Source organism: Gymnogyps californianus, chromosome 17 (assembly GCF_018139145.2).
Source record: "Gymnogyps californianus isolate 813 chromosome 17, ASM1813914v2, whole genome shotgun sequence".
Classification (NCBI taxonomy): domain Eukaryota; kingdom Metazoa; phylum Chordata; class Aves; order Accipitriformes; family Cathartidae; genus Gymnogyps; species Gymnogyps californianus.
Window position 1 is genome coordinate 7,267,721 of NC_059487.1, and position 25,955 is coordinate 7,293,675.

The 25,955-nt window shown below is 36.5% G+C and overlaps 2 protein-coding genes across 2 annotated transcripts in view; one reads left to right on the plus strand and one right to left on the minus strand.

Annotated features, from left to right (window-relative positions):
- Positions 1-20,724, plus strand: part of NCOA3 (nuclear receptor coactivator 3) — an 84,566-nt gene extending 63,842 nt beyond the window's left edge. The window contains exons 6-24 of the mRNA XM_050907568.1: positions 1,405-1,505; positions 2,513-2,687; positions 3,248-3,436; positions 3,690-3,791; positions 4,621-4,761; positions 5,914-6,061; positions 6,980-7,368; positions 7,622-8,502; positions 10,092-10,227; positions 11,367-11,559; positions 12,091-12,326; positions 13,732-13,858; positions 14,350-14,521; positions 15,313-15,609; positions 16,721-16,825; positions 17,301-17,523; positions 17,720-17,894; positions 18,483-18,624; positions 19,651-20,724. Coding sequence (XP_050763525.1) covers positions 1,405-1,505; positions 2,513-2,687; positions 3,248-3,436; positions 3,690-3,791; positions 4,621-4,761; positions 5,914-6,061; positions 6,980-7,368; positions 7,622-8,502; positions 10,092-10,227; positions 11,367-11,559; positions 12,091-12,326; positions 13,732-13,858; positions 14,350-14,521; positions 15,313-15,609; positions 16,721-16,825; positions 17,301-17,523; positions 17,720-17,894; positions 18,483-18,624; positions 19,651-19,662 — 3,944 coding nt within the window. The 3' untranslated portion in view covers positions 19,663-20,724. The remainder of the gene's footprint in view (positions 1-1,404; positions 1,506-2,512; positions 2,688-3,247; positions 3,437-3,689; positions 3,792-4,620; positions 4,762-5,913; positions 6,062-6,979; positions 7,369-7,621; positions 8,503-10,091; positions 10,228-11,366; positions 11,560-12,090; positions 12,327-13,731; positions 13,859-14,349; positions 14,522-15,312; positions 15,610-16,720; positions 16,826-17,300; positions 17,524-17,719; positions 17,895-18,482; positions 18,625-19,650) is intronic.
- A 4,595-nt stretch (positions 20,725-25,319) lies between these two features.
- Positions 25,320-25,955, minus strand: part of SULF2 (sulfatase 2) — a 164,454-nt gene continuing 163,818 nt past the window's right edge. The window contains exon 22 of the mRNA XM_050907570.1: positions 25,320-25,423. Coding sequence (XP_050763527.1) covers positions 25,393-25,423 — 31 coding nt within the window. The 3' untranslated portion in view covers positions 25,320-25,392. The remainder of the gene's footprint in view (positions 25,424-25,955) is intronic.

The following is a 25,955-nucleotide window of genomic DNA, read 5'->3' on the forward strand; positions in this document are numbered from 1 at the left end:
TGGTACTGTACTGTCTGCTGGTACAATATGCCAAATACCCACTGGTATGAAGAAGACATACTGTTGTCTTTCACTTCAAGGGACTTCATGCTTAAAGGGAGTTTAATGCTTTGAAATGAATTTCTTAAAAAAAATACCTAGTTTCTTATGGGGCACACCTCCAATCAGATATATTGATTTTTATTTTTCCTATTATGTTTTTATGGACTTTGCTTTGTTTTCTTGTGCTGTTTAAGACGTGCTTCCTAAATGGTTAAGTATTGGATTCCAGTATGTTTAAAATACATTTAGCTTGAGATCAAATAATTAAACAGTGCAGTTGGCTGTACTCAGGATATAGTCAAGTCAACAAAGGAGAAAATAGCAATGCATCAAATCTTGGTAATTTTTGTCAGCTAGGGTAAACCTAAGTGGTATAATAATATTTTTTTAATGGACAGGTATATGCAAAACCTGTTTTTTGAAATGTATAGTGAGGGGCCTATATCTAATTTTTTCTTTAAACATCACCCCACCCTCACCTCCACCCCCCAATGACTATAGCCTGCCAAGTGTACATATTTCCTGTGGGCAATAAAGTATTAAAAAATCAAGTGCGCTATGGTGTATGTTTTACCTGTCATGGTAAATTGCCACATCTTTTGAAGACATGTTAAAACAATTCTAAAAATTCATCTTAACTTCTGTTTTTAAGGTTTTTCTAGTGTATTCTAATGTAATAATTCTGTTTCATTATAGAGCTGAGTATGTGGTAATCTTCCCCTAGGATGTTGTACTCCTCTTGTGGTCTGCTTAGCCAGCCAGCAAGTACCACAGAACAAAGTTTACCGTTTGTTTTCTGTAATTCTGCTGCCTGGCATGGATTCCCATTCCACCTTCCTCTGCAATCAATTTATTTAGGATATTTTGATTCTTAAAATATGATTTTATTATATACACACACATATGTATACATACACACACGCATATATTAACATGAGCCAAAGCCTTTTTGTAGAACAATGGTGATGGCATCTGAAAACTGTGACCAATGATGATGAGATGATCAAAATAAAACCGCAAGAAAGAGATATGTATAATGAGTGTGTTTAATGGCCATGGAAAGATTCCGCAGGCATTCATCAGACAGATGATCCCAAAAGCAGCAGAAGAAATATTGTTCACAAAACAAGTTGATCTTGTCGACTTTAACTGTCAAGTCAATTTATGTGAGCAAAGAGTTTGGCATTATGTAGCCGTGACATTTTTTCTAGTCTTAAGCAACTAACGATGAATGAGACCTCCTCTCTCATTTGTGCTTTTTTTTGCCTTTATTCACACACTTCCTAGAATCTGGTTTGTAATATTAAAACGTGGTCTTCATGTGGAATGTTGCTTTACTGAAATGTATGTTTTGGGTTTCAGGAAAAGCAGTTGCTAATGATGATGATGTTCAGAAAGCTGATGTGTCTTCTACGGGTCAAGGAGTTATTGATAAGGATTCATTGGGACCTCTTTTATTACAGGCAAGTACAAATTAGGCCCTAGTAAATCTGTATGGAAACAAATACTTAAGGCAGGTGAAAACATTACAATAAAGCCTGCAATCCTATAGTAATAAATAGTATGCAAGAACTGTACAGAACTGTGTTTGAAAGGGGCAGGAATAAAATCTATCATGTTTTCTTAATTTTGCTGAAATTCTCTGTAGAAGGAAAGAGAATAGCATTTGGCTTTTTCTTGTATTCTTGTGCTTTACTTTCTACAGCAGTCATTAGTAAATCACTGCTAAAGCAGTGCTTAGTAATACAAGGAATATTTTGCTTTTTTTAGGGGATAGGCATTAAAATAAATGGATGATTTTTTGCAAAGACTAGAGGTTTGTGATGCGTACTGGGGTTTGTGTTTCTAAATTGTGAAGCATTTTAAACAAATGTTGCCATCAAGTAAAATAACCTTAGAAAAATTGTAAAAAAAAGGTACATAGCAGATACCTTTTCTTTATGCCTAGAAAACCAATCCCATATTTACAAGTCTGTTAAAAAGCACTTTTGAAACTTAATTGTTTTACATAGATATTGAGTTTTTCTTTCAGTTCAGAAAATACAGTATTTTAAGATATGGATAGACCCTCTTCTCTTACCTCGTCACTTGCTGGTGGAAATGTCTTCATGTTCATGTCTTACTACTTGTTTCTACTGAATTTCTTCTTGTTTCAGTTTGCCAGCTATTGAAATAATGTTACAAATTCATTATCTTGTGTTCAAATAAAGCAAGAATGAAACAAGAAGGCTGGTTATCACTGTGAAAGAGCTCAATGGAATGACAAATGAACAGATTAATTTTTAATATTGAAATCATTCCTTACCAGACACAATTTTCCTCAGAGAAAAATTTAGAACTTCAGCTCTACCCTTGAAAAGAAATGCATGTGTTGTAACTTGACATTTATCACCCACAGAGTTTTTAAACTAAATTATGTTCAGAATTAGGCGGTGTGTCTTATATGATATGTTGTCATGTTAATATTTAGGCATTGGACGGTTTCCTGTTTGTTGTAAATCGAGATGGGAACATAGTATTTGTGTCAGAAAATGTCACACAGTATCTGCAATATAAACAAGAAGATTTGGTTAATACAAGTGTCTATGGTATCTTGCATGAAGAGGACCGGAAGGACTTTCTTAAAAACTTACCTAAATCTTCAGGTAATAAAAGTTGACTTACTACACTGTTACTAGGCTATTTGAAAACAATCAGAGAAGAAAAAAAACCAACTTGTAATGGATAACCTTGCAAAACAAATTACTTATGCAAAGAATTTTTGACTACAAAAATATGCTAATCTTGAAAAATATTGCTGTGTTCTTACTAAAGCATACCACCAGAAATAAATGAGCTGGAAATTCACACCGTACTTTAGCCTTTGCAGTTTGTTTACCTGTAACTTAAAAGAAGGATACTAAAGGAACACATTTCCTAATGCCACAAGACTAGCTGAGGGAACTGCTTGTTTTTTAAATATGTGAATGACTCTTCAGCTGTCCTTCAAGTGACTGACAATGTCATGTAAGGGAAGGAGGTTTTTTCAGTTGGTTCTCAATACTACTGTTTTATACCAAGGTATAAAACTGATGATATATTGAGAAAGCATCTTAAAATATTATTTGATCTCTAATTTAGGAACAAGGTATCTAAATTAAGAAAAATCAGTTATGAATTGATTTTATCTGAAAATCTTTATAAATTCTTACTGTGTTCTTTTAAGTTAATGGAGTTGCTTGGACCAATGAAACACCTAGACAGAAGAGTCATACATTCAATTGCCGGATGATGGTGAAAACCTCTCATGATCTTCTGGAAGACGTAGGCACCCACCAGGATATGCATCAAAGATATGAAACAATGCAGTGCTTTGCTTTATCTCAGCCAAGAGCTATGATGGAAGAGGGGGAAGGTAGGAAATTTTGTGGAATTTTGTGCACAAAAGAAATCTCTGAGTAAAGCTTTTTGGTGTTTGGTATGTGTTATGAAATCTGTAGCTTCTGCAATCCATTTTTAAGTAAGTAGGAACAGAATGCAAAAACTTCAATTCTTATTGTCTATACTTCCATTTTAACAATGAAAGACACTTCAGCTATTTTATTAGATGCTTTAATAGAATAAAACAGGAGAGAAATGAAAGAAGAAACATTCTTTTTTAAATACAGATTTGCAGTCCTGTATGATTTGTGTGGCACGTCGTATCGCAACTGCAGAAAGGGTATTTCCAACAAATCCAGAGAGCTTTATTACAAGACATGATCTTTCAGGTGAGAAATGTACCCAAGATGAAGGTATGAAGGTATCTTTTTTGTCCATGAGCTCTTGTTTTAAATAAATCAAGTATGTAAATAAATTGTGTATTTGTAATGACTAGCAGAATTCATACTGAGAATTCCCAACTGTTTTTTGCAATATACCGTTGTTGGCAGTGGGGTATAGTAACAACTGTGGGACGCATTTTCTGTCTCTATGCTAGTATGCTATTGTTTGGCAGCTTGGTGTAAAGCATCACTTGTGTTTTAACTTGGCAGCATTTCAAATGGTTGTCATTGTGCTTTCTGTTACACGTAAGAAATATTTTAAATCATAACTGAAGCTAATGAAAGTTCTTTAGAATGCTTGTATTTTTATACAGTATGTGAGCTAATGTTTAAAGTGGTTTATGCTGTTTAAATTGAAATACTTATATAATCTAGATGGGGCTTTTTCAGCTGCCAATTAGTGCTTATGATGTTCATTTGTGGATGTAGTTGGTCAGTATATTTGAAAATTTTACTGTGTATGCATCTGTTGGGTACCTGTAACCAGAGACTAAAGTTACTGTTTTCTAAAGCTCTGGCATTAACCTGTGGGTGCTTAACTTCCTCTTATTCAGTTATCTAAATCCCTTTGAATATTGATGTTTTAACAAGCAGCATCATATTCTCATATGGCAGATAATTCATAAATGTAACTTCTGCGTACTCCAAATTTGGTGTTAGGCTGATGAACAATTACAATGGTGATATTGGAGCCTTCTGAAATGTGCCACAGTTATACAAAAGGATTGGCATAGTCATAAAGAGTTTAACTTGTGTATTTTCTTTCCTGTTACAGGCAAACTTGTCAACATCGATACAAACTCATTACGGTCTTCCATGAGACCTGGCTTTGAAGATATAATTCGGCGGTGTATTCAGAGGTTCTTATGCCATAATGATGGACAGTCGTGGTCAAACAAACGCCACTATCATGAAGGTAAAAATCTGTTTGCAGTGTTTGGTCATACTGCTTCTCCTAATGGCTGCATTTTTTTCTGAAAAACAAAACCGCTAAATTCTGCCTGTGTTCTTTTTTTTTTTTTTTTCATATTTTCTGTTAGTGTTAATTGTTGTGACTCATATTTACAAGCTGAAGGAGGATGACCTCTTGAGAAATAGGAATTCTGATGGAAGTTATTTTGTTTTTCTAATGTGTCTGTTTTGATAATTTTCACGGAAAATATCAGATACATGATCTGGGAGCCTGAAGTAAGCTGTTTTTCCACAGATGGATATAGCAATGACAGTGACAGCTATATTTCTGTAATAACATGTAATGCTTAATTATCATTAGCTTGTTATTTTTGTTTAACACTAGTTTGACTTTCTTTTTATTTTAATTCATCCTTTCTTTTGTTAAAGGATAGCTCACTGAAAGTGGTAACAGTTGTGTTGATGCCTTTTTCTTATTCAAGGCACAAGCGTTCAAAATATTTTCAGTGTTCCAGTGTTATGTATTTTGTAATGCTAATTTGATAACCTTGATAGATAAAGTGAAGTACAGCCACGGTCTTCAGTAAGAAAGATGACGTTTTCTAAGTTTTCTGAACTCTAGTCTTTTTGAAGGATTCACAAAGTAATTCAAGTAGAGGGGATATTAAATAAGGAGAAACTCATACTGGCAGAAAATGGAGTTTCCATTCCATTGGAAGTTCTTTGACTTAACTGATTAAATAAATCCTAAATTAACAAGGAATTTGGAGCTCAGAGTAAAAGTAATGGTTTCCACAATTTTTTGCTTGAAATAAAACTCTTAAACTTCTAAACTTAAAAATACTTCATCTGAAGGCTTCCAAGTTTCATTTCTATTCCATATTAATTACCTGTATATTTTAGTGCAATTAATATTTAAGTGTTGATTAGTCACTTCTCCCCAAGGAGAAGCCATGGAAACCTACTAACCTAGCCTTGGAAGTCTGTTAACAAATGTAGAACACTCGCTCACTCTCGCTCATTCTCTCACACACACTCTCCCCCCCCGCCCCCTGCCTTCAGCAAATGAAGGGTATGGTGTTAAAAATCTGTAGAATGCATATTAATAATTCTTGGGTTTTTAAATACGAACTATATTTGTGTATTTCCTTTACAGCTTATACACAAGGTCATGCTGAAACACCATTGTATCGGTTTTCTTTAGCGGATGGTACTATAGTGACAGCGCAAACAAAGAGTAAACTATTTCGAAATCCTGTAACTAACGACCGCCATGGATTTGTCTCTACCCACTTTCTTCAAAGGTGAAATCAGTGGTATCTGTTTGTCATTTAAGTGTCATAGCTTTTAAAAATATATCTGACCTTGAAGGTACCTGAAAAAAATAGTATACCAAAATATTTTATCTGATGAAAATTCAAACAGAGGGGGAATAACTTGGGAAGCTGAGTTGCATAGCATACAAATAAATGTGTCAACCTAACACTGACGCTCCCAGCTTAACTGTGTGGCAGAAAGACAGTCACAGTCAAAAGAGAGGTTTTTCCTCAATACCTGCATGGAGCCTGTATTATGTATTCATTATTCTTTTGGGTTGACATTTATAATGAAGAAACACTGAAAATAGAAATGCTCAGTTACATGCTTTATCTTACTCTTTTTAATTGCAGAGCAATTAAAAAGACAACAAAACCCCCTCAGATGCATCATTGATGACTCAGTTAAATGTACCTTAAATAGCACTTCCTGTGACCTGTTCTTGTTGATTGCAAGAATAATTGAAATGCCACTCTGGAGGGAATCTGTCTGCTTCTGGCATTAAAGTGCCTCCAGATGCTGAAAAATGAGTAGCTGAGATTGTTCAGCGCATCATTAGTGTGCACAGTAGAACGGTGTCATGCATTGACTCAGGAAGGGAGTAAAAGAAGGAAGATGTTTAAACTGATAAATCTGACTAATGACTGCTGATGAAAGCCTTTTGAAGGGGTGATATTGTATGTACTTACAACTCAAATCACCTAAAGGACCAAGCACTTCTGTAATGAATAAATGAGTGGCATGGCTTAGTTCTGCTTTTGTGGAAGCTTGAATTCTCACTGCTATTTTTGAAAAAATATTTGGAAAATTATTTAATAATGTTATTCTGTCTTTGTAGCACTTGATTCCAAATCAGGTTTTAATTTGTTTTCTTGGGATTTCTGGGGATGTTGTTGAACTTACAGAGAACAAAATGGATATCGGCCAAATCCTAATTCAGTTGGGCAAAACATCAGAACACCTGTGGCTGGAAACACAAATTCTGTTGGTGGTCTTATGAACATGTCACCTGGTCAAGGCATGCCAATGCAGAACAGGAGCTATGGTATGGGAGATCCCAATGCAGTGGGTCAGCTCAGCAGCACTCGATATGGAGGCCCTGGTAATATGGGGCCAGTGAACTCTGGACCTGGAATGCAGTCCTCTGCTTATCAGAACAACAGTTATGGGTTAAATATAAGTAGCCCACCACATGGTAGTCCTGGTTTAACTTCCAACCAACAGAATCTAATGATATCTCCTAGGAATCGAGGAAGTCCAAAAATGAGTTCACACCAGTTTTCTCCAGTTACAGGTATTTTATTTTTGCTGTAAGCGCTTTTTTTTAAGCTATCTTTTCCCACTTTTATCTGAATTCCATCTTTCATCCTTTTTTAACAGTTCTATGTGACCTTGCGTGTGATACTTAAATGTAGTATACCTAGTTTCATGGTGAAAATTTATTTTAAAATAATTAACTCAATGTGGCAGTCATACATAATCCAAAAGAAAAGTAGATACAGACAGTACTGTAGTCTAATAAGTTTGATCTCTGTCACGTGATACAGGTATGCATTCTCCAATGGGATCTGCCAGCAACACCGGCAACAGCGCTTTCTCTAGCAGTTCTCTTAGTGCTCTTCAAGCCATTAGTGAGGGTGTTGGAACTTCCCTTTTATCAACACTTTCTTCACCGGGTCCAAAATTGGATAATTCCCCAAACATGAGCATAGCTCAGCAAAGTAAAACGAGTACCCAGGACTCCAAAAGCCCTTCTGGTTTGTATTGTGAACAAAACCAAGTGGAAAGTTCCATCTGCCAGTCAAACAGCAAGGATCTCCTTAGTGAAAAAGATAGTAAAGAGGGAAATCTGGAGGCATCTGAAAGTCAGAGAGGACCATCTGAAAGCAAAGGGCATAAAAAACTGCTTCAGCTACTCACATGCTCCTCAGATGAAAGAGGACATTCTACAGCATCAAACTCACCTTTAGACTCAAATTGTAAAGAATCTTCTACCAACGTTACCAGTCCTTCAGGAGTTTCCTCGTCAACATCTGGAGGGGTATCTTCCTCCTCAAATATGCATGGGTCGCTCCTGCAAGAGAAGCATAGGATTTTACATAAATTGTTGCAGAATGGTAATTCTCCTGCAGAGGTAGCCAAGATCACAGCTGAAGCTACTGGTAAAGACACGTATCATGATGCTAGTAATACAGCCCCCTGTGGAGAAGGCACTGTCAAACAGGAACAACTGAGCCCAAAGAAGAAGGAAAACAATGCTTTACTAAGATATCTGTTAGATAAAGATGATGTTAAGGACCCGCTTTCCAAAGAGTTGAAACCTAAAGTAGAAAGTGTGGATAATAAAATGGGACAATGCAGTAGTTCTACAATTCCTACTTCTAGTCAAGAAAAAGAGATGAAAATAAAAACGGAACCGGCGGAGGAGGTACAGTATAATGTAAAATGATGGTAGTGAACAAACCTGTATTTTCTTATTACAGTGAATGGCTAAATATAGAACACTCTTTTTAGTATGTGTGTGTAAACGTTTCTAAGAAAGTTCTGTGCAAATGGTGTGAAACTATACGCTCAGGTATTATTCTAACTGAAAAAGCACAAACAAAGAGAACTACAGGATATGTATATAACCAAATGTGCTGTATTGAAGTCCTGGGCTAATGTGATCTTTTAAGGTGTGGTACGATTAAGGTAGTGTATATTTACAAATTATTCCTTAAAATCAGATCTTTAACATTTCACATAGCACGTGTTTATTTTTATGGCTTACTAGGAAATGGAGCTGTAACTGCCTCTGTAATTAGTTGGCAATACAATAGCAAAAGGTAAAACATGATTTTGTTTTGAAAATATAAACAGTACACAAAAATGTGTAATACTTAACATAGCTATAGATTGGGTTTGGTTCATTCATTGGTTTTAGCACTCCCCCCCCCCCCCCCCCCCCCCCCCCCCTTAAATGAGGGAAAATGTTGTTCCAAATACATATATATTCAGCATTCAAATAAATATATGTATATTTACTTGTTTCAATGCTAGAGTTCAAATTCCAAGAAATGTCATGATATAGCAAACTATATCACCATGGAACAACTCTCCTGAAAGCAGCAGTACACTTGTTAGGGACAGCTGTTCTTAAAATTATAAAGTGTAGGTAATATTTCTTTTATATTTAGTTCCTAAGTCGCATTTGGAACTGCTTCAAAGTAAATAATACTGGTCAGTATGGCAGAGTTTACTGAAAACATGTTGATTTCTTAGAACCTGGATTTCCCAAGTCAGTCATAACTATGTAAATACAAAATTACTGCACAATTTTTATATTAGCTAATGGCTGACTATAAATGAAACACCTTATAACATTTTTTTTGAGTACCACTTACAGGAAAGTCGCTAACAACTGTGTAATAGTACCCAAAGCGTAGTTTCAGTACTTGATCTTGAGATCTAATTAACATATTCAGCGAGGCTTGTTTTGTGAAGATATGAATCCACTATATATGCAATTCTTTTTCTGTTAAAACTGCATTTGATTTAAAGATAAATTTTTAAAGAAGGTGAGGGCTCCAATTGACCAGAAGAATCTGTGGGTACTTTTCATGTGGTGTTGTGTATACCAGTGATCAAATTAGACTTCTTGTATATGACACATACATTATTTATCACTGAATGGTACATATTCTTGACGTTGTTTGCTCTCATTAGTGTTTTTATCTTTGTAATTTGTGATGACTGAAACGTTTATATTCAGAAGTGCTTTTTGTTTTATTTATGTGTACCTCCAGTTTCTCCTAATTCTCAAAATTAGCCAAGCAAAATACTCTAAAAAAAAAAAAAAAAGTAACTAAATGATATCTAAAGTTCTTTGGAAATTAAGAGATAGCCCAAGGTACTGTCAGTGAACTAAAACATTTGTCTCCCAGTTATGTCTTTTAAAATTAGCGAGGAGCTAAGTAAAAGCTGAAGGATAGCCATATGACAGTAAATAACCTTGGTATTTTACTGCGTCTTTTTCAGATGAGTGGAGACTTGGATAATTTGGATGCAATTCTAGGTGATCTGACTAGTTCAGAGTTTTACAATAATGCTATGTCTGCAAATGGAAATAACCTTGGAACAAAGCAAGCATTATTTCAAGGAAATGCCCTATTGGGTAAGGAATTTAATCTAATATCACTTTGGTTTTAAAATTAGGGTTTTCTTCTTACCTGATGTAAACATAATGCATCCTCAAATCCTTAGAGAATACTTTCTTGCTCTCCTGTATCTTCAAGGACAAATGTAATGCAAAATGGCTAATTATGCTATGCTTTCATAGGCTATTAGGTACACTATTAGCTGTCTTGACAGCACTCATCTACTATATACACAATGACGTTAACTTAAGGTCCTTATTTTATGGTTTCTTCTGGTTTTGTCTAACGTGGATTTCTCAGAGACAAGACGTCAGGAAAAACGTTTTGTGAGTTGTAAATTAAAATTGAGAATTTTTGTTCCTGACAGATGACTAGGGAAATAATATGGGACTGGTGGCAAGCTTTTGATTTCCGACTTATTCTATGCGAAAACATCTTGTGACCTGCAAACTCTAATCAGTACTCCTCCTCGACATTGAAAGGAATGCCCTTCCTTAGGAGGAAGCCGAGTAGGAGGGAAAGATAACCTTGCTAATAGACCAGCGTCATTGCAGTTGTCACTTCCTTTTATGACGTTGGTCATCTCTTGATTATACAGGGCAGTAGATTGCTGAGGTAACCTACGGAGGTGAAACATGGATAATGAAAAATGTAAAAACAGGTACAAGAACACGTAAGGCCGCTGACACTACTGGCTGTGGAGCACAGTGATTTCTGGTTAATTAGTCCCCGTAGGACGCTGTGCTCAGGAACACACTGCGTCTGGATTCAGCCTGTTCCAAACAGAACCATTTGACTTGTTCGATCTCCATGTCAGAGTTCTCCAAAGGCTGGGCAGTCCACTCACATATATCAAGGAGTCTGTAATACTAGTGTGTTTCAAAATGTTAAAAACATGGTTCATGACAGAACTTAAATTAAAATGAACCTTTTTATGTCTAGGGCCAAAGAGAACTGCATTTGGCTCTTCATGTAAAAGGTCCTAACTATGTACTCAAAATGTGATTTGTGTAGCGAGAACATAAGCGAAATAACTATTCCTGGCTTGTTGAAGGTCAAATATATGTGCCCATAAATAGATCAGACTTATTTAAGTCATTAATGGTACTTTCTATTTAAAATGTACAGTTGCATGCATCTTTTAATTCTTTAACAGGTATGAGGAGTCCCCAGTCTGTGCAGACTAACCGCCCAGCTTTCAACAGAGCCATGTCTTTAGACAACCCTGTGGGCTCAGGTGCTCCAGTGAGGAATGTCAATGCGTTCTCCATGTTACAAAAGCAAAACTTGATGGGTGGAAGTCCAAGAATGATTGAAAACCAGGAAAATTTTGGAGCAAATCTGGGTTTGTTGATTGTGTACAAATAGATCTCATTGTAAAGGAAAAAGCTTTTATGTAAAAAAGGTTGCAAGATTATAATATGATTTTTGGTTGGAAGAAACCTTAACGTTAAAGAATATTAATTTTACCATCAGCATATAAATACTTCTTAATTATTATCCCTAGCTAAAATAATAAGAACATAGCTGTTTACTATCTGTGTATTGTTACCAGTACTTTACTTTGTTTAGTAGTTAAATTGTTTTTTACTATTTTGAGTTTTGAATTCAACATATGTTTTTGATATATAGAAGCAAGCACAGGTCACAATGGCAGTCAGTCATTAGTATGTTTAGATATATAGTTGTTTGATGATTTAGAACATGGCATGGTAAGCTTTAGATGTTTTTGTAGGAGTTCAACGAATTGCTCTGTCATTGGCAGGTGTCCTTGTTGGTAACACAAAACTAAACCCCATAAAAATAATTCTAAACCCAAAATATGTGTAATGTATTCTAGATGAAAAATTATTGTGTTTTCTGCTCTTCATTATAGCAAGTGCTCCCAACAGAAATGTAGCGATGAATCAGCATCAGTCCGCAGACTGGGGTTTGCCAAACTCAAAGGTGAACAGGTTGGAACCTACAAGTTCTGCTTCGCTGTTGAGAGCAGGACCCGAGTTCAGCGCGTCCCTGCCCAGACCCACGGTGGGTGGCTCTATGTCTGGGCTGCCCGTTCGCTCTAACAGCATACCTGGTACAAGACCAATGCTACCACAGCAAATGATTCACATGAGTAAGTTCTTTACTTTTTATTGTCCTACTTAGCACAATCTCACTACTTTCTCAGTAAGCATGCATCATCAGAATCTTTTTGGTTTTGGTAGAATACTAGCTTTCCGTCCAAAGGCTTCTTGAGGTAAAGACTGTTATTGTTCCCCGACTGGGACATTTGATGACTTTTTGGTGTTCTTTTTGTTTTCTTCTGGTGATATCTGTGTGTTTCATGCACAGATAACTCATACTGAGTCTCCAGAGTTTTGGGGGATAATTTCTGTGTATTTCTTTAGTGCAGTACTTCTCTGCTAAATTCCAGGAACTAAATGCCATCTATGATTATATTTGAAGATACCAGTATTCTGATTAATTTAATTCATTGTACTTGATATAGATGGGTTTTTTTGCTGTTAACTTCTTGGTAATCAGGGTTTTTTAAAGCTTTTTCTTAAGTATTTCAAAATTCTTCTCACATGGAGTATCCAGATTTCATATAAAACCACATTGCAAATACAGGTTCTCTTTTAAGTATTCATGTTTGCATGGGAGAAAATAAGCTGCATGTCTAAAACATGAAGAGACTCTTAAAGCCTGTGGTTTTTTTCTATTCTACATCTCTAACAAAGGTTTATCCTGGAGCTGAAATTGTCCTGTCTAATGTGCTAATGCTGGCATGTGCAAAAAGGGCCGAAATAGACAGTGGCATTCCTTTTTTATCATGGAAGTCTAGCAGGGCTGTTACCAGTTCTCCTAGGCAGACTCACTGTTTCAATGTGACATGTAGATATAAGGCTAAGTCAGGAAGAAATTTGTGCAGCCCTGACTGAGTCAGAATTCTTCAGCTTAGCTTCCTAGAAATCGTTATTGCTAGGTGATTCCTACAAATATTGGGAAATAATGGCATGACACAACTCTCCTATGTAGTGCTGTATGTCTCTGAATAGGTAGAAGGAAAGCCACGCTCCCAAAGAGCAAAACGCTAGTATGTACCTTCTGTTTCTTTGGATTTTCACCCTGTTTTGCAATTTAAAATGCCAAATGTTGTTGATATCACTATGACAATGTATATTTACTAGTACCCAGATTTCATCGGCCAGAAAACTCTTTTTTTTTTTTTTTTTGGATGTAAAGTTGCCGTATCTGTCAAGTTCCTATTTTAGGGGCTTAAGGATTAGAAATAGCAATTCTCCTCTAACAGGGTAGCAGCTTTAGATCACTGTCATATTTAAATCTGTGGTCTATTATATTTCTGAAATTATCTTGAGTGTGAGTTTATGTATGTATACACTTCAAAACATGCTAATGGAAAGCTCGTGAAGCTGCTTGACAATTTGTGTGATCATCCACAATGCTTTATGTGAACACTGGGAGAGCAAGATGACACCTTTTGTTTTTAAAAACCACACAAACGTTTTACCTTGCAGGGCCAAGTGAGATAAACATTGGCATGGGGGGGAATCCGTATGGACAGCCAGGACCATCTAACCAACCAGGATCGTGGCCTGACAACATGCTGTCCATGGAGCAAGCATCGCGGGGTTCACAAAACAGGTAGAATTGGGGAAGGTTTTAAGATAAGTTTAAATACAGCTGTTCACTGTTTGTCAGAAGAATTTAAGACCTGGAAAAAAATTTAATGTAGCATATACAGTGGGGATAACAGATTGGAGTCAGAATCTATTTCCATTTCTGCTGCTGTTTTCTCATGACACTGGGTATCTTTTAACCCAGCTCCACAAAAGGCATTGCTAACAAAATCAATCCTTGAGTTGGGAGGCACGGAGAAAAGAGGGGGGAAAATCTGAAATTACGTCTTTGTGGCACATGCAGAAGCCAGGAGAAAACAGAATTTACGTGTGTTCAGGGATAGATGGCAGGTGACTGGACATTTTAGGACCTAACTTTGGGACTTAAGAACTTAAGTCTTACTCCAGTCTTCTGGGTGATTATAGTACTTAATCATCTCCAGGTCAATATATTATATAAAACCCACGTATGTGCCTTTATAGTCCATAATGGTTGTAATGTTTTTATATTTATAGACAATTAGTTAGAAACTCTTTGGATGACCTCTTATGTCCGGCACCAAATGTGGAAGGCCAGAACGATGAAAGAGCACTTTTGGATCAGCTGCACACATTGCTGAGTAATACGGACGTCACAGGTCTGGAAGAAATTGACAGAGCGTTAGGAATTCCTGATCTTGTAAACCAAGTAAGTAAACAGAGATTTTGGCCATTTATTTTCCAAAAACCTGTATTATTTTATTACTTGAAAAGAAAGTGAAGAGGGCCTCCTCACTCACTGTGTCTCCTCACTTCCTTGTCTTCGTTTTCCTAAATCTGCCTTTGGAAGCATCTACATTGAGTAGTGATTTTCATTGGAGAAGCTCAGTATTGATTGAATTTCTTGTGCATTACAAAAACATAAAACGGCATCTTCTTATCTGAGTTTATTGTAATATGCCTTGGTATATAGGGGGGGTGGTTTTGGATGTAAATCATTATAATTCTATAAGCAGAGAATTGTGTTGGGTTTCTTTAGTATAACTATTGTCAAGTGAGCCTGGCTTGTGAAATATTTGACTGGCAGTGACGTGTTAGTGAGTGGGACACTTCCATCTCCTCCAGTTCCAGCTTGTATTCGCACGGCTAGCAAATAGGACAGAGAAATTCTATGAATAATTCAGAACTTGCTAAAAAACATAAAATCACATTGTCGTTTGTACAAATAGCAGTTTAGAAGTGCGGAAGGGCTTGAATAATGACACTGGTCTGCCTGTGTAAGCAGTGTGCAGCAGAAGTGATTTAAAAAAAATTTATTATTATTAATAATAACTTTTGCTATTTCATTTGTCTGAAGACAAAACTAATAGTAATCTGTCCATGCTATGTTCTACCCAAGAAACTATTGGTTGTTCTACGCTGTGTTAGCTTTATTGTTTCTTTAGGAATTCCTACTTAAAGAATATACTGCTAGTGAAAACACTTTTGTATCTGTTGAAGGGACAAGCTTTGGAACCCAAACAAGATTCATTTCAAGGTCAGGAATCTTCAGTTATGATTGACCAGAAGCCTTCGTTATATGGCCAGCCCTATCAAGGGCAAGGGGCAGCAATGCCAGGAGGTTTCAGTAACATTCAGGGACAACAGCCATCCTTTAATTCAGTGATGAATCAGATGAGCCAGCAGAGCAATTTTCCACTTCAAAGCATGCATCCTAGAGCAAATGTGATGAGACCTCGAACCAGCACACCAAAGCAGCTCCGCATGCAGCTCCAGCAGAGGCTTCAGGGGCAGCAGGTAATCTTTTGCTCCTGCGTTTACACTTTCTTCTTGTTTCGGAATGGAATAAGGTGCACACTGAATTGTGTTGCTTCACAAATACGAAAATTGGCGTTACAGCAGATGATTGAAAGGGACGGATCTTGCATTTTGACAGTGCTTGTCACACTGAGTGCCTAATGGCTGTAGGAGTGAAAGAACCTTTATTAGGACAGGTGTTTCTCCTTCATCAGCCTCCTTAGCTACAGATTGGATTGGTTCCTGCAGCACACAACATCATTGCTACTTAAACCAGTCCTCTTGTACTACGTAGCTCTGGATGATCTCTTTATCCATGTTAAGAGGTAGTATTTTTTCTGAATCTCACTGATATCATTAAATGGGCAGCTGCATTTCTCCTGCACATCAAATGCTACTTCTTTTTGACTGTTTTCTAACTAACCATTTGGACTTATTGAAATACGGGCTTGCTTTCCATTTATTGATTTGATGTCATTTTAGGTATTTTCTTAGGATGAAAGGTGAGAGAGGTGATACAGCCATGTAGATCTTGACACTGGGTTGAAAGCACTGCTTAAAAAATTGCTGCATGATTTCAACTTTGAAGTCCCCGTGTGAAAATACAGTCCTGATATCAAATACAATGTACAAATAAAACTCGGAAACGTGAGATAGTGCTGTGTGACATGGAATGGTGATGTTTAATCCTTAGGAAACACTGCGTTCTCTCTTGGTTGTTCTGTGACACTAATTCAATCTGTGTGGCTTTGGGGTTTTGTGATAGAGAGGGAAGGAGACACAATTTTATCATTTTCTGCCCAAAACATGATTTGGAACAAATAGATAGTCTGCTATATATTTATTCTTAAAAAGTGCTAATTTTGAGGGAAGGAAAAAAAAAAAAAAGCCAGTTAGTGCTGCACTGTTTGGATGGTTTTTCTTTTTGTGTGTGTTTGAGCTGCTCAACCAAATAGTTTGGTACCTCAGGTAGATGAAACAAGGCAAAAGTTAACTGTTGCACTTTATGGATTCAAGAGGTTTGTAAAGAATGTTTTTTGGAGGAGTTGCCATTACTTTGTTCAGATACTGGTATTTTCAGGCTAATAGTGCTAAAATGTCTTTTTCCAAGTTTATGAATCAGACCCGTCAAGCGCTTGAAATGAAAATGGAAAATCCAGTCAGTGGCAATACCTCAGTGATGAGACCAGTTATGCAGCCACAGGTGGGATCACAGGTAGGTAATTATTACACTAGCCATCTGAAACAGTAGTTTTTAGATAGACACATCTTGTACACGTCTGTTTAGAATTTGGACCTTCTTTCATGGTTCCACAGCATTCCTTTTTGTCTGTTTTTTTTACCCTGTACAACTAGAAAAAGATGTTTTTTTACCTCTCTTATTTATAAGATTTCAGAGAGATTTGTTCATTAGGTCATGCTATCAGTACGGTGTGCCAATAGTCTTTTCCATGTAGGATATGACATACAATCTACTTTATCATTTGTTTAGCGCTAACTTAATGAAAACCTTTGTCTGAGATTTTGACGATTTTTGTACTGGCTGTGGGTTTGCTTAACTTTCTGTTCTGGTAATGGATAGGCTGGGTCTTAGAGTTAGAAAGAGTGTAGGTGGTTTGATTGACTCTGACATGATTTCATTTGGAAAAATGTTTTCTAATATGATTTTTCTTTTCTTTGGGGGATAGCAGCAAGGTTTTCTTAATGCTCAAATGGTGGCTCAGCGTAACAGGGAGCTAATAAGTCATCATTTTAGACAACAGAGGATGGCAATGATGATGCAGCAGCAACAGCAACCTCAGGCCTTCAGTCCACCACCAAATGTGACTGCCTCAGGAAGCATGGATAGTGCTTTGACAGGCCCTCCGATGGCTCAAGTTCCTCCACAGCAATTCCCCTATCCACCGAATTATGGTACTGGTACTAACGTGGGTTTTTTTGTCTGTCTGGTGTTCTTTTCCCTTTCTTCATTTATTATTAATCCAAACTACCTAAATACCGATCATTCTGAAAAAGGATGACTTCTTCCCTTCCCATCATTGCAAGAAGATAAACTAAAAGTACTAGGTGATGATAACTGAAGTATATTGTCTGTCCTTCGTCTTTTAAGGAATAAGCCAACAACCTGATCCTGCGTTTAGCAGAGTATCAAGCCCTCCCAACCCAATGATGTCATCAAGAATTGGACCCGCCCAGAATCCTATGATGCAGCATCCTCAGACAGCAACAATGTACCAGTCCCCCGAGATGAAGGGCTGGCCGTCGGGAAGCATGGCCAGGAGCAGGTGAACTTCTATACAGCTGTAACCTGTAGCTTAAAAATTGTCTTTCATTTTGTCAAAAGTAGAAGCTATGTTAAATAGCTTGTAGTAGGAAAAGGATTTAGAAGAGGGAAAAATAATTAGAGCTCTAGTGTCTGTATTGTCCTTGATCCTGCTCTGGTTTAGGAAATAACTGATTAAATGTATCTTATGCTTAGCTCCATTTATTCATATTGGACCGCTGCAGTCTTTGTACCTGGAAGCAGCATTCACTCTTTGAATATTGAAAAAATAACTGGGGGAGAAATACAAAATTTCAGAATAGTATTACAATGTACAGCCCTAACAGAAGCCTCCAAAAAGGTTCCAATAGGAAACGCGTACACATACTTCTGTGCGTATCTAAAAATTCAAAATTCCTTTTGGGAGGGAAATTTCTGTTTCTACGTTAAACAGATATTCGGTAGAAACAAGTAAATGTAAAAATAGTTTTATGCTTCTGGTGACGACATAGTTCTTATCTTTCACGTGTTGACAGCTGGTGCAGGGAAGGCAATGTATCAATGTGTAAACTTCTTGGAAGGTAATTTTATTTGTCCTTTTGTGCTTCAGTTCTTTCCCACAGCAGCAGTTCAGCCATCAAGGTAATCCAGCAGCGTACAGCATGATGCACATGAATGGCAGCAGTGGCCATATTGGGCAGATGAATATTAATACCATGCCTATGTCAGGGATGCCTATGGGTCCGGACCAGGTAAGTTGTACACAAAGATGGATGAAAAGATCTGTTGACTCTCTTCCCATTGAGTACAATTTGCTTCAAGCCATTCCTCTGGCACAATCCTGTCCTCAGTTACCCCGTTTTGTTTGTATTTACATCTGTGGACCTACCCTTTGTGTGTCCCAAGAGATACCTTATTTTTGATGATATTTCAATCAAATCCATGATGAACCCAAGCCGTATGCTGTGATTAGCCGTTGACTTTGAAGTATCATAGGTAGGATCAAGGCTTAAACTGCACAAAGGATGCTTAAATACTTCTGAGCCTGGAGAAACCCCCGAGAGCAAAACATGGAGGTTGTGAAAAGCATCTTCAGCAGACGTAAAAGATTATACATAATAGCTCTCATGAGTCAGACCAAGAATCCTGGCAGCACAGGAGCCGCCTTCTGGCAGAAGCTGATGATGATACTTACCCTTACAATACCTTAGAACAGCTTGTGTAGGCATAGCAAGAAACTACGGAAAATGTAGGCCCCTTACTTAAGGGAAAAGTGAGCTAATAACAGGCACTGCACAGAAGGCTGAAATGCTAAATACATTTTTGCTGTAATCTTTCCACAACATACCAAGGGATGAGCAACGTAATATTGAGGTAAGCTAAATTTATTCAAGTAGAAAGTACCTCATGAAATTTTGTCTAAGGTACCTAAGGAAGCAGCCAAAATAATCTGAGGACTTCTGGGGGATAAGTAAGGTATTGGAGGACCTTGATGTAACAAATACCTGTTATAAAGAGGGGAAAATGAAGGTGACGTGTCAGATTTTCCAAACCCACATGTCATACAGTGAAGATACCCAAATAAGGTGTTTAGGAAATTCTGGGACAGCGTTTCTTTTCTACAAACTTATCTTCAAAGCGGAGCACTAAAATGCTGTTGTTCTGCTTAGAAATTGACTATCAGTACTTTCCTCTTCAAAATGCAGTACGTTAACCAGTTTTTTCAGCAAAGGTATTTTTTATTTTCTCTGATGATTGTTTCTTCTTTTCTTTAACAGAAATACTGCTGACACCTAGAACCGTTTCTTCAAACAAGAATGCGCTGTATTAACGATGCACTAGTATTATAAAGGAAAGCTACGCATTCTTCGCAGCAACTAGTACTGGCCTTACGGAAATAAGTGATTTTTCCTGTTAATCACCATGATGTCCTAAGTTACTTCATTCAGAGGGAAAAAAAAACAAAAACCAACAACAAACCCCATTTTAGTAGAAGCAGTCTCTGTATTACTGTATATTGTGGTGTACAGAAAAGGTCATAAATATTTTTGGCGCTCTGCCTCTAGAAATGTGAATTTGGCAATGGCATTTTAGTAGATAGGATGGGTAGACTCCTGGTATACCTTCTCTGTTTGCTGTCGCTATCCAAAGCCCTTTAACTACAGGCAGACAAAAGTGCCTGGAGAAGTCACGGTGGTAAGAATTTTCTGATTTCTCTAGTAACAATATCTGACAGAGAATGTAGTTCCTAGCCTTGACTCTTTTATGTTAATTCCTGAATCTAAATGCTGCTTTTAATCTCTTACCCCCAAGAGTCAGGATTTCCCAAGCAAAGTAGCAGTGCAAAATGAATTGGCACATACTAGTCCAAAATCCTGTCCATTGAAGCCAAGGGGTAAAAAGAGAGGATAATAAATTTAAATTATTTAAACACAATTGTGACTAATATTTACATATTGATGTGCAGCTGAGTGCACTTTATAAAAGACTATATAATGGATTAATGCAATATCTTTGATAAGGACTTAATATGAAGGTAGGGTGTACTCGTGTTCCTTCTCAAACACAATCTCTTAAGAATTATTTGAAAAGACTGCATAATGTAATGTTTTCTGTGTGTGGAAATTAGAGCAATAATCTTTCATCTTTTTGAAAATAACTTCAGAAAACTCAAGGCAAGGCACTGCAGTCTGAATCAGAATTTTGCAGTCTTTTTGTGAATAAATTTTGTAAATACGATCTTTAAGATAATGTATTATATATATGACTTTTGTAGGTCACTAACTCATTTTTGCAGAGTTTGTGAAGCTAAATATTTAACAAAATCGATTTCTGTAAACTCAGTGTAGTTGAGGTCCAAATAGATTTTTTTTTTTTTTTTTTTTTTTTTTTGTTTAATTAAATTTAATGACTTTGAAGCTGGGTGACTTTGGCCCGCATCTTTCTCTTCTTTGGTCTTCAACACTTCATTTATTTTTACATCTTTAACATATAGTTTTTTTATAAAAGACCAGTTGTTAAATGCTTTCTCCACCTGTGAGCACTTTGTTATTTCTTTTTACATAAGGCAATTTGACAAAAAGGCTCTGCATTGTAAGATGTTATGACTTGTCATGACAGTCATGTCTTTCTATAATATGTTGCCTTTTCAGTTGATGAATCTGGATTGTGTCTTTTTTGGTCAATTCTAATGAATTCTAAATGTTCTTCAAAAAAGTTTGTCTGTTGCAAAATATTTGTTGTTACACGACATCCAGACATCTTTAAGGATATTAAGCCACACTTTAACCAAATGTCTGCACCTCATTAGAGTGTTCTAATAGTAATGAATGTATTTTCTAAGCAGGTTTCTCTCGTATCAGTATTTAAGTAAGTCTGGTTACAAATTTATTCATGTCATTTGCTGATAGGTTTGGTTTTTCCCCCCCCTCTATTTTGGTTCCTTGAAATGAAGATCCCTTTGCGGTTTTTCCAGTTTCAGGCAGTTACGAGTCAAACTTCTAAACTTCCACAAGGGACGACCCAGAAATGTTTAAGAAAGATGTGTGGTGCTTTTGTTCTGTTGTTCACTGTGTAATGGAAAACTGACTTCTCCCAAGTGAGTAAAAAAAAAAAAAATCTGTGTTCTTGATTGCTTCTTCTTGGTACTGTAAGCAAGAGGTGGTTTTATTGTTCAGAATATTCAGTGATCTTCCATTTTAATAGAAGTAACTTTAGAAATATTCTCAAAAAAGTTCATCCTTAGCATACGTACAGCCAGTTGTGTTCCAAAGGGAATGTAGATGCAGTCGGTCTACTTTATGCAACCCTGTCTCTGCAATTAGTACTGAGTATACAGATGAGGTGATAGTATTTATTTGAAACCTTCAGTCCAATTCGTGTGTTTTTTAATGCAAAACTTTTAAAAGCCTAAGGAACTTTTATCTTCTTTTTTTATTTCTTAGAACATATCTATTTGTTAAGTGCTGCCTGCTGAAGTTGGAAGGCAACAATCCCTTGCTTTTTATATTAAATCAGAGTAGAACAATCTTTATATTTTGTAGTTGTTCATTATATTGATGAAAACTACAAACCCTGATTGCTTTCATTAGGTGAGCTCTTAAGACTACATACTACTTTATACATTGTGCCCTTTTAATTTTTTTTTTTAAATGAGTGATTCTATTTATACATCTCTGTATAACTGGTACCTGACTGATGTTACAAAGGATCATCGTTTTCTCATCTGTGTTTAGAATGTTGGAGCTTTCCAGTACCTACTTTTTTGCTGAATCCAAAGATTTTTAGTTTAAACTTGATTAAGGGGGGGAGGGGAGCATTTTTGAAATGCATTGATGACATCTTTCTTGGCAGCACTGATCCTAAATACTACATCAAGTTTGAAAATCTTACCTACTGCAGTAAATAAAACTGACCTTGAAATCCGTTGACATTTAATATCTCTACCAATTCTGTTCTGGTTCTATAGCAGCAGATTTTTCTGAATGTTTTTTAAAAAATAACCTGTGTAACATTTTTCAACAGTAAAAGAACAGTTAGCTAGTACAACCACCTCTGATCACTGCTGCATAATGAGCATCATTTTGCTACATGCCTCTGTTACTCTTTCGATCACAGAAACCTTGTTTTTATGAAATTCGTACGTAGTATTGTTTTCCAATCTTGGCCTAAAATACTACTTTTAAAGTTAGAAAACCAGGACCATTTTTCAGTCATAAGACAAAAACTATTTGAATGTTGTACCAATTAGCACACGTTTTATTTTAGAATTTATGTGCAGACTACCAGATGACAGAATGATACAGCAAGTATGAAACCATGTAATTCTGAGAGCAATATTTTTAAAAATTCTCAGGAGAAGGCATACAGTATTGAGAATTGCATTTAAGTTTAGTTTACATTATAAGTATTGCTTGAAATATCTGTATCTTTATTTTGCAAAACAGAAAAATCATGGGACTGATTTATAAAAGAGTTGGTTGTAAGGTATTACTGCTCTTCTGATTTTTGTGTTTGGATGTTAATAATAATGTAAATAAAGGTTTCTATTTAAAATCAGAACTTGGTGACACAGTGTATTAGCTGTCTAATACTTTAAGGCTGATGATAACTGTATCCTGGAAAGGTCAGCGAAAATCTGGTGCTATTACTGAGGAAAGCTATGTATAGCAAATGATTTAAATTTTTTCCTAGCTGGCCGTAAAATCTAAGGGAGTAACAACTTTGACATTCCACCTATGAGACCCATTTAGCAACTAAAGCTGCATTGACACCGAGTGGAATTTATGTCTTTTTCAACTTAAATAGCAGCCTTTAGCAGAGCCGAAAGGAGAAGAGGTGGGAGCTTTCCCCATAACTTGGCCACAACCTGCCTTTCATAAAGTAACAGCTGCTTCTTGTGTCACGTACGTACAAGTCCCACAGCTCCATGTGTTGTACAAAGGGACGTGGTAACTTTTCAGGCTTCTGACTGATACGTAACAGGAGCAGTGGCCGCGCAGGATTTTGATAGTCACGCCCTCATCTTGTCAAAGACGATAGGCTGAACACACAAAAAAGGTAAGTGCAAATTTTTTTTTAATGTAATGTAACCTAGTATTTCTTTCTGCGTACTCACTGGGAATGGTAGACAGCTAACACTTTTCTCTGGAAAGCAGCAAAAATGTGTTTCTATTGCTGAGTTTAAAGTCAGTATTTTTCACTTATTTGTATTGAGATCCAGGATCTCATCACCTAGCAGATGTTTCTGATGATCCATGAAACCTCTAACAGGTTATAAACAAAATCTATGGCTAGATTAAGACAGACAATCATATATTACTTCCATAATTTAAAAAAACTTGCAAGAAAATTTTGGGAAGTGTATTTGACTTATTCACGTGTGATACAAATACAGGCTCAAGCCTAGTTTTACTATATAGCACATAGAATGAAAGCCCCCACTGCCACTTTTTGAGCGGGTTTTTGTTTTTCCTCAGTTCCTAAATTCAAGTACATTTTTTGAGTGTGGGGGTGTGGTACCAGAGATCTATATCCCTCGTGAAGTAATTCCACTTGAATTTCCTAATGTGCAAAACCAGGCAGGGTATCAAAATAATTTCCGTGATGTATTTTACACTGCATTTCTAGAAGTGCAAGTTAAGTTTGTGTTTCGAAAAAAAAGTACCTCTTTGTTAAGAGTGAAGGCCACAGTTGGTCGAGTCTGTCACATGAGCTCCCTCCTGCATGTGCCTTTAAAACAGGTAGCAGATTAACATGAAACAAATGATAAATACAAATATCACCGCTAGTGCCTGTACTACAATGTGTTTAATAACGTCTTTATGAAAATACTCAAATAGACTCTGTACACTGTGCTTCCTTAGTAAAATGATGGTTTTTTCCCTTTAAAAGCCTTTAAACAGTAACTGTCATTCAGAACATCTACTTTTTTGTAGACTATAACTAGATTATTCTTTATTGGCTACAAGTATTGAACTTCTTGGAGCTGCCTTTTTTTAAAATAAATGTAAAAGTTACACTACTAAGCAAATGCTGCTTTCTCACAGGAATTGTTTTGGTTTTGAACATACAATATAATATTACCACATAAAAAAAATTCATACAAATCTGATTTCATTAAAATTTAAGATGTACATTTACTGAAATTTTTCAGTACTTTTAAAAATGGATAAATTCTGAAATGTATTATGCAACATTAAGTAATATTTTGAGAAATGGTCTGTGGGCATTCCACTCTTTTTATTAACAAAATTCTTCACAACCTGAAGGAATTTATTTTCAAACAGTATATTGATCAATATTTACATAACCCCTCCAAAAATCTGGCATCCTGTTAGTCAAGATTTTTCTCTAATTTTCCTAGAGGTGTCAATAGGATGGACAAGTAGACATGAAACTAAAACATCCTCAGAAAAAATTTGAGAAATACCATGGGTGTTGAGAATATTCAATGCTGCTCACTTCAGTTCCTGAATCTCTTAAAAGTTCTTTTCCACCATTACTTTTACCCCAGTTAGGAGCAAAAGCAGCCATGTTTTCTAAATCTTGCTTTAGAGTTACACTTGGCTTTGAAGTTCTTTCTCATGACAACTGAAGATAGAGTTGAACGGAAAAATGTTTACTTCCGCGTCTTTGTGTACACTTTGCCCCCTGGGATGGCAATCCTCTTTGGGATGCGGCTGTATTGCCTCTTCTGTCAATTCCTGGATCAGTTAGTGGTGTCTTCTTGAAGTAAAATGCCTTGTGAAGCAGGTGAGGTATAATCCAAAGCAAAAAGCAGGTACAATAGTGGATTTCAGAGACCTGTATTTCTGACAGCATTTCCCATAATTTCACTGCATCTACTGAATTCACTCACCAGTGCAAACATTCTATCTATTTCAGCCTCAAAGTTTATCCAGTCCTCCAGGCTAACATTGTAACTCTTTCTGAAGTCATACCCATTTTCATTTAGTCTGTACATGGATTCAAGTTCTGGCCAGTTTGTATCCTCATGGAGGTGCAGCAGTTGGGGGAGGTTAGCCCTCCCATCCTTCCCACAGTTGTCCTCTTTAAAATAAAACAAACACGATTTAGTGTGTAACATTCTAGTAGGAAGTAGTTAGATATTTTTAACGGTTCCATGCAGGAAAAAACAATTGAAACACTGTGGACCACCTCTAAAAATATAGCAGGTATATCACAGAAACAATCCAACTATGTTTGAAACTTCAACCTGTACAAAACTTGTGTATCTCTCATTAATTCTAGCTTCATTTTGGTTCTAAAGCCAGTCTTGGATCTCTTCAAGTGCAAATCCTCTTGGGCGAGTTGAGAATGCTAGACTGTGCCTGTTAAGGTACTTGTACATATTTTTTCACTGCACAGTTTGAGAGCACCTTATGATTTTTAATAAGCTGAAGTCTCAACCTTCTTTCTTTTTAAGGGGAGAATCAGAGACAGTAACTGGCATGGCAAAGGGAACTATTTTTCATGTCTTTAAATTTGTATCTCACCTTTGGGCTCTGGCAAGTTGAGAACTGAATATCATCTTCAAGTTTTAAAGGGCGGTTTAGTAAGCAAAAAGCAATCTTAGATTTTA